General features: G+C 40.1%; 1 protein-coding gene across 1 annotated transcript in view; it reads right to left on the reverse strand.

Annotated features, from left to right (window-relative positions):
• Nucleotides 1-14,425, reverse strand: part of PDE11A (phosphodiesterase 11A) — a 390,891-nt gene that overhangs the window by 184,424 nt on the left and 192,042 nt on the right. Inside the window, exon 6 of the mRNA XM_036099160.2 lies at nt 11,349-11,481. Coding sequence (XP_035955053.2) covers nt 11,349-11,481 — 133 coding nt within the window. The remainder of the gene's footprint in view (nt 1-11,348; nt 11,482-14,425) is intronic.

Genomic DNA, 14,425 nt, shown 5'->3' on the forward strand with positions numbered 1-14,425 from the left:
TGATCAGCATGCTTGATGAGCCCAGCACGATAGGACATGGAGAGTAAGAAGGACAGCAGAGTATGACGAGAGTGAATTTTTTTATTTTAAGATCACTAAGGCAATCCCCTCGCCCCCCTCCCCCCCCATGACTTGTCTATCTGTGACAGTGCTGTTGTTTCTGGAAAGTTAAACAAATCCAATTTAGTTAATATGACCGTATGAAACATCAAGGGCTGGGAGCATATATCAGGGGTGAAGGAGAAGAGATGAAGCCCATCAGTGGAAGCACAAGACACCTGAAGAATGAGTCCCAAACAGGGATGAACAGGAATAACAAAGTAGGAAGGAAAGAATCATCTCCGTTCATCACATAACCCCAAGTCCTCAGATCATATCAGTCAATGGAGCTCAAAAATATCTCTGGTCTCTTGACCCCGACCAAGTCACCAAAACTTTCTGTCTCAATTTTGTTATTTACATTTATCTCATGTGCACCAGAATGTTAACACTGGCTGTCTTCAGATTTTAGCATTATAGCCAAGTCTCATCTTTTTCCCTTTGTGCTTTTTCTTATTTTTCAAGTTGTTTTGTAAGAATATGTGTGAAAGGGTTTCAAAATTTGTAAGGTGTTTTGCAAATATAAATATTACTAATATTGAGAGGAATACCTGCCCCCAAATATCTGCCCCACTGTTCCACAGGGTTCCTGCTCGATCATTCTCAGTTTAAAACTCACATTGTTAGAGTCCCAAATGTTAGACCACGTGAGACCAAGCAGCCTTTCTAGAAGGCTACAGTTAAAATAAACATATTATCGGGGAGTGCCTACTTCTTTCTAATTAAAGATGTGTATACCTAAAAATTTTGTCTAGTGTCTGTCTTCATTGGGCCTTCCCAGTAAACGGATCTACTTGGAGCCATCAAAATACACTTGTCATATTTTCCAGCCTCTCAAAGATGGTCAGTGGAAATGTTAAGTGAATTGGTGGTACTATAACACTACTCTTTATATTCAAGGTGTTTCCTTTCCCTACAAAGATACGTACAATTTTAGTAATTATTTATTTATATATTTATATATTTATTTATTTTTAAAATATTTTATTTATTTATTTTAGAGAGAGAGAGTGAGTGAGAGAAAGAGAGAGAGTGCATGAGCAGGGGGACGGGTAGGGGCAAAGGGAGAGGGAGAAGCAGACTCCCCGATGAGCGTGGAGCCTGACAAGGGGCTCCATCCCAGGACCCAGGGTCATGACTCGAGCCAAAGGCAGATGCTTAACCGACTGAGCCACCCAGGCACCCCAGCAATAATTTAAAACAATACTTTATCTCCCAAATGTCAATCCACCAGAGAGAAATTCTGGTACTAGGACAAGCTGAGGGTGGAGATGTTCTGACATCAGTCCCTTGGTTTTTCTGGAACAGTAGAGAGGCAGTTTCTCTTTGCCTATCTTACCTACACATAGGATCAGTCTTAATGGCTTCTGGAACATACCTACCAATGATTCCTTAAATTTCTGACAAAAGTATTCCTAGAAAAATAACTGACCTTTGGGCCAAGAACTGAAGTATCTTCCTCACCACCTATGCAGCAAAGTCTGTTCCACTCTTAGAACCATGGGACCCCTTTCTGTCTTCACTCCCCACAGCTACCCCATTCTATACCTTATTCAAGTCTTATTAATCCTCCTAACCTTCCTCACCTTCCTGGTCATCTGGAATTGTTATATGCACCGTCCAGTCTTCAAACCTTACTCCCTGGAAGGTATCTCAAACTGGCTTACACTAAGTATCAGTGACTGAGAGATTACTGGTAAGCAAATGCTTTTCAGCAGATTCACGCAGCTCTATCTCTTAATGGTTTCAATTTTGCACATTTCCTTTGTGACGGCAGCATAGCTGATAGACCAGAAGACATTATAGGAAATAGATAATGAATTGTCCTGCTGGGCTAGCACTCAGCATCCCAGACTACGGGAGTGCTTGGCTATGAGGCTCTGACAGGCGAAATGGGCTTTAATGCTCTAAGTCAAAGGATTTAGAGCCTGGAGCCCCCATTAACCTTAAGTGTTACATGACAAGGGCAAGAACTATTGAGTTGTCTTCAACAGGCTTTAATAATAAAAAAAAAAATCAGAGAAAGAATTTCAGATGGAAAAACTGCATGGGATTGAAGCGTGATGGATTTAGGGTCACGACACCTTATATTTAACTGTGTAACTCTGGGCATCAGCCACCCATGGCAGAGGAGATCTGGGTACTGATGAGTTTCCCACTGCTCCTAAATTTGTAACAAATACATACACCACCAAACCATCCGTGCATAAGGCCTGCCCTACTTTTTAGTTATTTTCTGCCATCCCCCCCACCTTCCCGAACCTTTCCTATTTAAATGTTGGGTCCAGTTGTTCATTCCTGCTGCAGACAGAGGACAAACTCTGCACATAATGGCTCTGAAAATTCTCTCCATAACTATACAAATGGGGGGAAATACTAAATTAAGCAACAGAATATTATACCTTATAATGACTAAATAATGCCTTGTTGTGCATTAGTGTGTTTGTTTTAAGGTATTCTTTTGAATCTAGTATGAAAAGAAGGGCAGAAAGCTTCACAGATAAGGCACTAGAGTGCAACTAATTATTGGGAGTTGAATTCATAAGCACAATTCCAGCTAAAAGCAAGACCAGAATAACTGTTTCAGGATGACTGTATTTGTAAATAGAGTATGCACTCCAAGGAATCACCTAATACAGCAGCAGCTCATCCGCAAAGACACTTTATGTACAAGCTGTGGGGACAGTCTCAGGCAAAGAAAGATCTTAGGATAAAATCCATGCAGCAGTCTACGCTGGCTAGGGCTATAGAAAATAACCATCTGAATTCCCCAAAGATACGGCAAAGCAAGTTAATGTACTTAGATCTTGCATTATTTCAGTTCTGGTTCTGAGTAATAATTTATAGCTTTTAGAGGGCTCAGAATAGCCTGGCAAAATATAATTTCACATAAGATATAAAGGGTCTAAAATTTTAAAATATCTGTATAATTTTGCCTGATTACGAAAATAATACAAATACTTGTGAAATTTTTAAGTAAAAATAAAATCAAAATCTCTGATCTTTCCATCTCTAGACATGGCAACTATTAACAACTTAGTGTAAGTTCTTCCTATCTTTTCCTACAAATATATAATATGCTCATGCATCAATTTATGATATATTCAACAATATATACGTTCATAAATAACATAGATAAAATATCCAACAACGTTGAACAATAATGACTATTAAGTACTAAACATTGTTCCAGTTGTTGGGGAGAATCATGAGCAAAACAGACAAAATCCTCACCTTTGTTGAGCTTACATTCTAGTGAGAGAAGACAGATGGCAAAAAATTTTTTAAAAATACAGAAATAGATTACATGTTAGAAGGTCTTAGGAATTACAGAGAAAAAATAAAGCAAGATAAAGGGGATTTAATATCAAGGTTGTCAGGCCTTATTATCAGGTAACATTTGAAAGATGACTTTAAAGAAGTAAGGATTTGAACCACACAGATACAGGGGGAAAAGTATTTCAGCTGAGGGAATAGCCAGTGGAAAGGCCCTGAGGTAGGTGTGTGAGCAGTATATTCTAGGAATAACAAAAAGTCCAGTGTGGCTGGAAATGTAGGAGTCAGGGCTGGGGCCAGATGATGAGGTGCCAGATTGTGTAGGATATTGGAAACCTCTGAAAGAATTATGAGTTTGGCTTTTACTCTAGTGATGACATAAGGAGACTTTGAAGAGTTTGTGAGCAGAGTTGTGATATGATATGATTAAAATTCAAAAGCATCTGGCTATAGAGCATAGAGGGGGAGAGATTAAGAGGCTATGGCCATGAAACGGTCCAGAGATGAGGGTGACTTAGACCTGGGTAGTAGCAGTTGAGTGGTGAAAAGTGATCAGGTTCTGGATAAATTTTGCAGGTAGAGCCAACTAGACTTCCTGATGAGTTAGATGTGTAACATGAGAGCATGATGCCTATAAAATTTTTGTCATAAGCATCAGGAAGGATTGAGTTGCCTTAATAGAGAGAGGGAAACAGATAGAGAGAGGAGTAGGCTTGGGAGAAAAAAGATTGTCAGCTCAGTTTTGGACATGTTAGGTTTGAGGGGTCTATTAGAAAAATATGTGTATAGGGGCGCCTGGGTGGCTCAGTCGTTAAGTGTCTGCCTTCGGCTCAGGTCATGATCCCAGGGTCCTGGGATCGAGCCCCACATCGGGCTCCCTGCTCAGCAGGAGGCCTGCTTCTCCCTCTCCCACTCCCCCTGCTTGTGTTCCCTCTCTCGGTGTGTTTCTCTCTGTCAAATAAATAAATAAAATCTTTAAATAAAAAAAAAAAGAAAAATATGTGTATATATGTACATTTATCATTCTATACATACTTCTATACTCTATTCTATACATACTTCTTTGTGGCTTTTTTTCTTGTAGACATTTTTCCATAGCAGGACATATGGAAGGGATATTTTTTGTGGTTATTTTTATAGTGTGGTAGGCAGAATTCTAAAGATGGCCTCTAAGATTCCCACCTGCTACCCTCCACTTTGTACAAGTCTGGTAGAATCCTCTCCCCTTGAGTGTGGGCAGGACTTGTAAATATGACAGGATCATCACTTCCTTGATTAGGTTATGTTATGTGGCAGAGGTGATGGGATAGCCACTCTTGTGATTATGTAAGTCACTCCCGACATCATGTAAGCCTCTGTCACAGCCAACTGGGTGAGATTCTCCTGTTGGCTTTGAGCAAATGAGCTGCCATGTTGTGAGAGGACCATATGGCTAGTACCTAAGGGCAATCTCTAAGAGCTGAGAGAGACCTTTTAGTAGCAGCCATTAAGAAAAGGGGAAGCTCAGTCTACAACTGCAAGGAACTCAATTCTGCCATCACCCGAATAAGCTTTGAAAAGTGCCAAAGTCCACATGAGAATGCCACCTGGCCAACACCTTGATTTTAGCCTGTGTGACACTGGAGTGGAGAACCCAGCTATGCCATGCCCAGATTTCTGACCTACAGAAACTGTGAGATAAGAAATGAGTGTTTGTCTTAAGCTGCTGAATTTGTGGTGTCTTGTTAGGCAGCGATAGAAAATTAATACACATGGTGTCTGTCAGTGTCTTCACGAGCCGAGGATGGGCATCCTCTTCCCAAGGAGCAAATGGTGGGTAAAACTACGAAACCTACCACCTACATGATAACCTGTGAACACGAGTGTTTCTTGAGCCACTATAAATAAATATAATCAGGTATATCTTTTCTGTCTTCCATCCTTTTCATGGAGGATGTAACAGAGCCTTGTAACAGAATAAACATAGAGCGATCTTCATAAGGTTGCAGAATTTAAAGCTCAGAAATTTAGTTCTGGCTCTGCGAGTATTTTATATAACCATTCTGTCATAATTTTCCACCCATAAACCAAGGAGTTTTGGCCTTAAAACCATGCAGGCGATCAAGCCCAGCAGGTGCCGCTCCTCAGAGTCAACTCAAACAGGCAGACGGAAGGCAAGTAATCACAGTGGCTGCCCTCTAAGTTGCTCTGCTCCCCACAAGGAGGGACCTCCATTAAATATTTAATACAATCACAAAGAGAACACACAGCAGGTAGACAACTATGATTATCTGCCCCATAGCCTTCACAGCAAGCTCTTGGCAGCACCTGGGATGGGCTTCATATCACATGAAACACATCCCTTTGTAGTTTCTATTAAAAGGAAGACCAACAGTTTCAAAACTGAGGTTTCAAAATAAGGATCATTCTCTTGCTGCGTATCTTTGGGCAGAGTTTGTGAGGACTTCCCAGAAGTTACAAGGTAGAAAAGACACCTCAATTGGAAATCTAGTTTCCACCTAAGCTGTACAGTTAAGGCAAAGCTTGGCAGAGTAAATTCTCTCTTATTAACAGAAAATAGCCATTGGCATCATGAATCCCCAAATTGACAAACGTCCCGTGTTAGTCTAAACTGGAGAAGAAACTACCAAATGCACATGAGAAGACGTATTGGGGTTGGCACCCAGTTAGCGATCTGAAGACTCCACAAGATGGTTCACTGGGCAAGTCATTCATCGGTGGCTGCTGGACAATTTCATTCATGGAAGAGGGAACATCTCTCTGTGCAGTGCCCATGATCAGGGGCATCCACTTAGGCTCAACAGGAGCAAAAACTAAACTCCTATTGTGTTAAGCCATGGAGATTTTGGAGTTTATCTATTGCCTTAACTGATACTGTGGATTGAATGTAGGCAACGGGGCTGTGTTTGAAATATACCAGAGTAATCGGTTTTTCAGCTATATGTTTTAAAGATTGGTGGATTATTTGGGTCTGGACAGTGTGGCTGGCTCCTGAAATTTGATCATCCTTAATGTGCCTTGGTAATCTGGCCCCTGGATGTCTGGCCATTCTTGTTAAAAGCCAAGTCTGCATATTGCTGGCTCCTTGAGGAGAGGATATGGTGACCATCTCTATGGTAGTCGAAGGCCACAGGACATGCATCCAGCCTTCACCACCTCTGTAACTAACATCTGTTACTGTTCCTCCTCTGAGAAGACAAAGAGAGACCTGGCTGACTTGAAGACCCACAGGTTATCAGATTAGTGTCACCATCCCCTCTTTACTGTCAAGAAACAATCACCCTTAACTCCCCTCTTTGGCTAGAGACTTTCCTCTTCCTTCCCCACTGTGTCTGAGGATGAAGAGAATTGAAGTTGGCTTGTCTATAACCAAGGTCTGCTGGTCTGCAGCTCTGTGTAATGGCCCCTCATTTTAGAGAAAAGGACCTGCTTCTGCCAACTTGCCCCTACCCCAAAAGAAGAAACTTAATCCTTAATCAGATAAATATCTTCACTGACATTTATATAGAACTGCATCATTTACAAAATATTTATATAGCATTTTACATGTTACAATATATATGCAAGTAGTATGCCCAAGATGACTCAGCAGGTGAGTGGAGCAGACTGGACAAAGAGGTAGGTCTACTGGCCAACATTTATGTGCCTTTGTGGATAGAGGAAAGATGGAGTGGTGATTCCATTGCCCAGGAAGCCCCTTAGCAGCTGGTCCCTATAGGAGACCAGTCAGAGAATTCAATTAGGAATCAGAAAGTCCAGTCTGTTCTGTGTCCTATCTCAAGGAAGCTGTGTGGCCTTAGGCAAGTCACTTCAGCTCTCTGAGTCTGTTTCCTCATCTGTAAATTAAAGAAATCTCTAGTATTCCTATTAACTGAAAGTTGACACATCTACAGTATAAAACCCCAGAAGAAGACCAATCCATTTTTGGGTGTTCTATCCCAGGACACTACATTGTCTGGTGAATTGGGGTCCTTCTTCATGTTCAGTAAAGAGAATTCAAGTTGTCAGAATTAGCCATTGAACCATTGAGAAATTTAGGATAGATACCAGCGTTCAGGAAAATATATTTTTGGCAGATTTAAGTTCATTATGTAGACTTAGGTTGAGAACATCTGTAAGAAAAATAGGAAATGCTTTGAAAGGGATTACCCATGCTACCACTCTGCAAATTATCATTCTTATTAACCAGCTTCAAACTATTCAGGGAAGTCAATGAGTGTAGTGAACCAAAAAGCAAGCACCTTTTCCAGTGGAGAAAACTCTGGGAGCTACTCCATTAATCCTGGATTAAAAAATTATTTCCTTATTTTCTATCAGTAATAAATAACTACTCAATTATAATTACCGATAAAAATTATGGATCCATAGCAGACCAAGAGGAGAGGACTCAAACCTTTGCAGGAAGACAACACAGTTATAAAAGTTACCCTCTACCTCTAGGATGATTCCAGAATTACTTTTGGTGCAAGAACGAAGCAATTTCATTTTGTCATGACATTTTTTTTATATTGAGGAAAACTTTTAAACCATTAATAAAAAATATTATCTGAAATGGTTGTCTTTATCTTATGATCTACACCATCTTACATCAGGCTTCACGGGGAGAAGGTTGGAGCCTTTTAGCCTCTTGGCATTGTGGCTTAGTCTGGAGTCTCATTCATTATTAACATAAACAGTTGACAAAATGCCCTGAGGCAAAATATACTTGAGAAGGGAGGAAGCCTAAGCAGATAAATAATTTTGCTTTTCCTAGCAATACACACACACACTATAACATACACACACATTCATAGAACATATCTACTAAATGCCTGCATTTAGGAAAAATTCTCTCACTCACCTCCATCTACATTGCTTAATTCCTTACCAGTTTTTTCCCTTAGCATGAGAAGGGAAACATAAAATAACTTTAAATTCCAATACCATGCAAAGACACCCATGTAAACATCATATATAATGCATCTTCAGATTTGCATTTGAAATCTAGTATTAGGTATGTGGCAGATTGAAAGCATTTTAGGTGGAAGACCAAGAAATAATGTTGGTCTAAGTACATGCTTTATTTTATCAGAGGGAAGAAAGTGATTTCAGGAAATAGTCACTGCTTAACCTACCACAGTTTACTGTCTTCAGGCATCGTTGCTTCTAACTACTGGATAAAAGCATGAAATTTTTATGACCAATCCCACAGAAGAAACTGCTGCATTTTTGCTCAGGAGTCCACACTGTTCTTTTTATAGATCAGTGGAGCAGCCTGCTTTATTGGAATGGACTATAAGCACAGAGAACAATGTAAAATGGCTGTATCATTAATCAGGAAGAGATGTGGTAAGAGTCTGCAGACATAAGGATATGGTATATCCAAAATCACTAAATTGTACGAGCAGAAGTATTCTTGAGATATTAATTGTGCTTGCTACATGTGCTGTTTCCCATAAGAAAAAAAAAAAGACCAATGACTGGACAAGAATTTTTCCTTCCCTGATGAAGGCAACGTACAGACCCCAGAAAAACTCTTGCACGTGTACACTTAGAGATATGTTCAAGAGTGTCCTTAGCAGCTATGTACGTAATAACCAAACATGGAACCCAAATGTCCATCAACACCATAGTGGGTAAATAAAGCAAGGCTTATTCATATAGTGGAATACTTGGCAGCAGTGAAAATAAATGAATGAACTGCAAACTCACATGACTCAGGAACATATGTTGAATGAAAAAGCAAGCCACAGAAGAATACATACAGTATAATATAATGTATATAAATTTCAGAGACATGTAGGATATAATGATATATTTGGCATGGATTCAGACATATGCAATGAAACTATACAGAAAGGCAAAAGAATGTTAAGGTCATATTAGGATAGGGTTACCTCTGCAGGGAAAGCAAAGGGGGAAAGGATTAGGGAAGGATTCACAAGTAATAATCATGTTCTTTTCTTAAACTGGGTAGTGGGTGTTCACTGCCTCATGTTTCGTTATACCTTTACATATGGCTAATTAACCAACTTTTTAAAATGGTGTAATTTGTTGGTTCTTTCCTTTCCCCAGAATTTGACTTCATGATCCAAAGCGAAGAGCAGAATAACAGTAATCCATACTAAACATAGCACTAAAATTTGGGATAGGAATCAACCATGACCCCTTGACATCTGATCTAACATGATGACCTGGTAACAAGGAATTGGCAACGAATGATTTTTCTGCATAGCAAGGCTTTCAGTTTGTTCAGCTATTACTGATGTCAATAATAGGATACTGAAAGCATTCCTTCATAAAACGGTGTTTAGATATCTGTTCTTCAGTATTCTCTCTCTAAAAGCAAGGAAGAAAGAAACAAGGCAAAACACAAAACTTTGTCAAATCAGTCCTAACCCAATCATAATGCTAAAGTATACAAATATTGACCTCTATAAATAATTTCTTCTCTGCCAATCACAGAACCAAGGTGGTGGTATTTTCCCGCAAAGGAGGACAACTAAAGAAGCTTTAGACTGTGTACTTTCCCAAGAAAGGGAAGTCAAAACTCAGAAATAATGCATCAGAACTGAAGAGAGCTAGAGGGTGGTCAGGGTTGGGACAGCCGAAGGAGAACGCTGCAGAGACACCCAACCCAGACTGGGAGCTCGTGAAAGCCTTTGCAAGGTAGGAGAAGCTAAGCTCCATGCTCAAGAATTAATAGAAACTACTAGAGGACATGGCCTGGGGGAAGAAAGCTCCAGGCAGCTACAGAGAGGTGGTGAGTTTTGGGGAATAAAAAATTTCCCTGCAGAGATCTGCAAAGATGACATGACTGAAGTTCAAAGTTAAGTCTAGATTGCAGCCTCCTGTCACATCATGCCACACCCCAGACATGGGACAGCATAGAGCAGACCTGAGGAGGAGGGCTGTGGAGTCTGGAGACTGGGACTGAATCCCTGTCTGTCTCCAGAGTTGTCATTTCAGCTTAAACGTTCAGTTATTACTGCTAATCTATCCTCTGTGCTGTAGCCACAGAGGTGGTGTGATCTTTCTAAAATACAAGTCCTGCGTCTCCCTGATTTAAAACTCAACTACTGGCTCCCCATTGCCTAGGACAAATACTCAAACTTCTTAACGTAACTTTCAAAGTCTTGGCGCAATCTGACCTCTGCTTCCTCCTCCAGCCTCATCTACCTGGTGCTTTCTGCAGCATTAACTCATCTCAGCTCTCCAGCCCCTCAGCCCCCATGCTCTCTCAGCTTTGCTTGGAACACATCTCTTCACCTTCCTCGCCAAAAAACTCCTGCTACTCTTTAGATCTTAGCTTGGCAATGTAGAATAGGAAATGTGTAATTTATTGAATACACACACACACACACACACACACACACACACACACACAGATATTTTATAAATTCATGTAAATTTATCTGTATGATACTGTAGATACTTAGAATTTAAACATTTGCAAGTCAGAATCTATATTGCTTTAATATATTCTGCATAGAGCACAATGTGCCTACAAAATTAACATTAAATAATAACACAAACCAATTTACCATTTCTTGGGAGCAATTTTAAAAGACATGGTAGTTGTTCTAGCATCTATTGGGAAATAACTATGTTATATACACATTTTTATCAATACTATTTCATAGTTTAATATAAACTATGTTTAATATAAAATGTCCATGAGTTAAGGCATGGGTACTTGTATATGGGTACATTTAATATAAAATGTACCCAATTGTAAAAGAGCATCAAACTAATACATAACAGATACCCATTTTGCCACAAATCAGAGTAGATAGGAGGTTTTTCTGTTACTCAACAGTAGGCAATGCTAAAAATCTGATCACGGGGGAAAGATGCAAAAAAAAAAAAAAAATTGCCTATAAACTCAGGGATTGCTATCGATCTATATGATGGTCCCTCTTTTGCTTCAACCAGCAAACCATCACCAGTGTGACAAGTGAACCTTAAGACTGGAATGAGAAAATTCCTCTTACCTCGGCATCAAAGCGAGGATCCTGGTAGGCATCGCTGATGTTCACCGGAAGACCTGTGGAAGCCACGAGCTCAGCAACACTGTTATTTATGAGCCAGTCGGAATATGATGATTTCTCCATGCTTTCTTTGAAACTATCAAAACCAAAACAGGCAGTAAGAAAATAGAGAAACATAAATTTGCTTGAAAGCAAATCTCATAAAATTATACTCATAGTAGGATTATCTATCCCCCTTAAGAAGGGATAAGTGACTTGAGTCACAGAATAGCGAGGTAATTATCAGTAGCTACTTCAAAAAAACTTACCTGATGTAATGTAAAATAATCAAATCCATGGGAAGAAATAATAGATTGCCTATGATCCAGAGAACCACTTGAGGTTGTATTTAGGCCAAAGCAGACAGACATAAAGTAAGCAATCAAGTAATGACTGAAATTGACAATAGGATGCTAACACCATAGCATAATAAATTCCACTGACCTCCCAAAACCCACACCCCTTAACTGAGCAGACTGGATGTTTGACATAGGGAAAAATTAAGCCCCAGAATGGGGAAAAATCAGGAAATAAATTAGGAATTTACAAAATTTTAAAGGCAGCAAAAGAGCAGATCTAGACCATGCGTAATGCTTCTGCGTATGTCTCAGAGTTTCTTAACAAAAACACATTTCCTACTTACAAAATCTTACTGGAAAACCCGTTTTAATGCTACTGACCCCTAACATTGATCATTTAAATTACATCCATATTTGATTTGAACAGGTATTTTATGCAAAATGCTTTTGTGAACTTTCCCTTGTATCACATTCACTACAATCATCACATTTATAGAAAGGGCATAAGAATTAGTAAGATTCCCTACTCCCCTCCCTCCCTTCCACCACTTCTTCCCCAAGTGCAAACTGAGCACTGCCAGGAGCTATGGAAATGCAAAACTGAGTACTGTTCAAAATCACAACGTCAAGGAACATTTTCATGGAGGATGTGAGGTTTGTGGTGTGGCAGGTGATAACTGAAATTACATAAATGAATGCAAGTCTACAGGGGCGACGTTTTCCAACCACACTCTGTGGAACCCTAGGTTCCAGGACACGTGAGTGAGGGCACCACAGCAAGAAGAGTAAGAACTCTATTGACTTTTTAATCTAAACTGCCCTATATGTAAGGAAAACACTAACCACTGTCACGAGCCGTTGTTACTATGCAACGATGTGTCGCAGTGTGGAATTTGTGCCATCCCAAGGATCTGGGGCACGGAGAGGCCCCTGGATACATGAAGAATTGGGAAGCAGAGGCATTCTTTAGCACCATCCGTAGACATCATCTGTAATGGCTGCTGGTCTGTGTCTGGTGAATGTAACATTTACTGGTGATGTTATTCATCCCTGTAGCCTCTCAGGAGAGGAATCAATGAGTAGGAGTAGAGCAAGAATAGTAGGTTCTCACCTACAGAAAAGAAGGGAGTGGCAGTCCATATACAGAGAGTTTCAGGGAAACACTGCTAATCATAAACACTGCAGTCTGAGACTGTATGCAGTCAGAAGAAGAGGGAGGAGAAGACATTGGACTTGATCGTCCAGGGCCATAGGTCCCTACTTACAAAATTCCCAAGGAAGATGATGATGGGAACACTTACTGAGCAGGGGCTCCTGGGAGATTCATTCTAAATCTAAACATGCTTAGAACTGGGTTTAATTCAGGCTATGTAGGTATTGCAATCACTCTAAAATTGTAGGACAACGTAAGACAGTCAACTCCGTGCAAGGCACTGCGCGTAAGTATAAACTACGGTCTCTCCCCTCATGGAGGTCTCCACCTAGATGGGGAGATGACACTTATACAATGACCACTTTAAGGGCTCCATTCAAATTTCAAATGAGAAATGCGTCACATGGCGGTGTTGACTATTTGCCAAGTCAACGGTACCGATCAGGAATGCAAAAGAAGTGCAGGGAGGAAGCAGCCACCGAGACTGTCATCATGGGGTAAGGCTACAGAGGGGAGCGGAGATTTTAGCGAACCTATAGCTGCAACAGTGCAAGCAGATGTTCTGAAAACCACCTCTCCATTTCTTCAGTTTAATGGTGCATGGGTACATAAACTAAGGCCCAGCGTGACAGAATGCTCAGAGAGACGGTCAGGAAGGATGATTGTCACTCTTGAGTATTTATATCACATTCTGGCTTTTGCACCAATTCAACCTTCCAAATCTTAAAATTTTACTGTAATGCAAAATTATGATGTTGAGTTAGAGCTTTCAAACCCTTGCTTTTTTTTTTTTTAAAGATTTTATTTATTTATTTGACAGAGAGAGAGAGAGAGCACGAGCTGGAGGAGTGGGAGAGGGACAAGCAGACTCCCTGCTGAGCAGGGAGCCCGATGTTTGACTTGATCCCAGGACCCTGGGATCATGACCTGAGCTGAAGGCAGATGCTTAACTGACTAAGCCACCCAGGCGCCCCAAAAACCTTGCTTTTTTTCAAAAGGATAATTTTGTTTTATGAGAAAGACCATGAATTTTAGAGTCAAATATACCTGATTCAAATACCTATTTTGCCTCTTCCTAGCAAAGTGATCTCAGGCAAGTTGGGTTACACTTCATCTGTAAAATGGGTATAATACTACTACTTATTGTGCAGATTAAAGTAATAATTTATACAAGTGCTTAACATATTTTCTAGCCCACAGTAAATATTTTTAAAAAGTATCTACATTTTAATAGCTTCTAAAGTAAATTCCTCATGTGACAGTAGTCTTTGTACATTTCAGCAATGAAGTATTATGAATTTAACCACAAAGGAAATGGCCCAAATTATTTCTGTTTCTTGAGGGACACATCTGGCTTAAAGGATCAGTTCTTTCATTAAGGTCCTATAGGTCAACTCTTTCTGGTTGATGAGAGCTCTTTTATTCTGTGTGGCCTCCTCTCTTTTGATTGATTGCTGTTGGAGCAGAACATGTTAAGATCATGGACACAGCCATGTGTGGTTATGCAGGTTCTGCCCTGCAAAGGGGTGCCCTGTAAAAGGAACAAATGGGGGCTGAAATCTAGCCTAGCCGTGCATGTTGACTTAGAG

The sequence above is a fragment of the Halichoerus grypus genome, chromosome 4, assembly GCF_964656455.1.
Source record: "Halichoerus grypus chromosome 4, mHalGry1.hap1.1, whole genome shotgun sequence".
NCBI lineage: Eukaryota > Metazoa > Chordata > Mammalia > Carnivora > Phocidae > Halichoerus > Halichoerus grypus.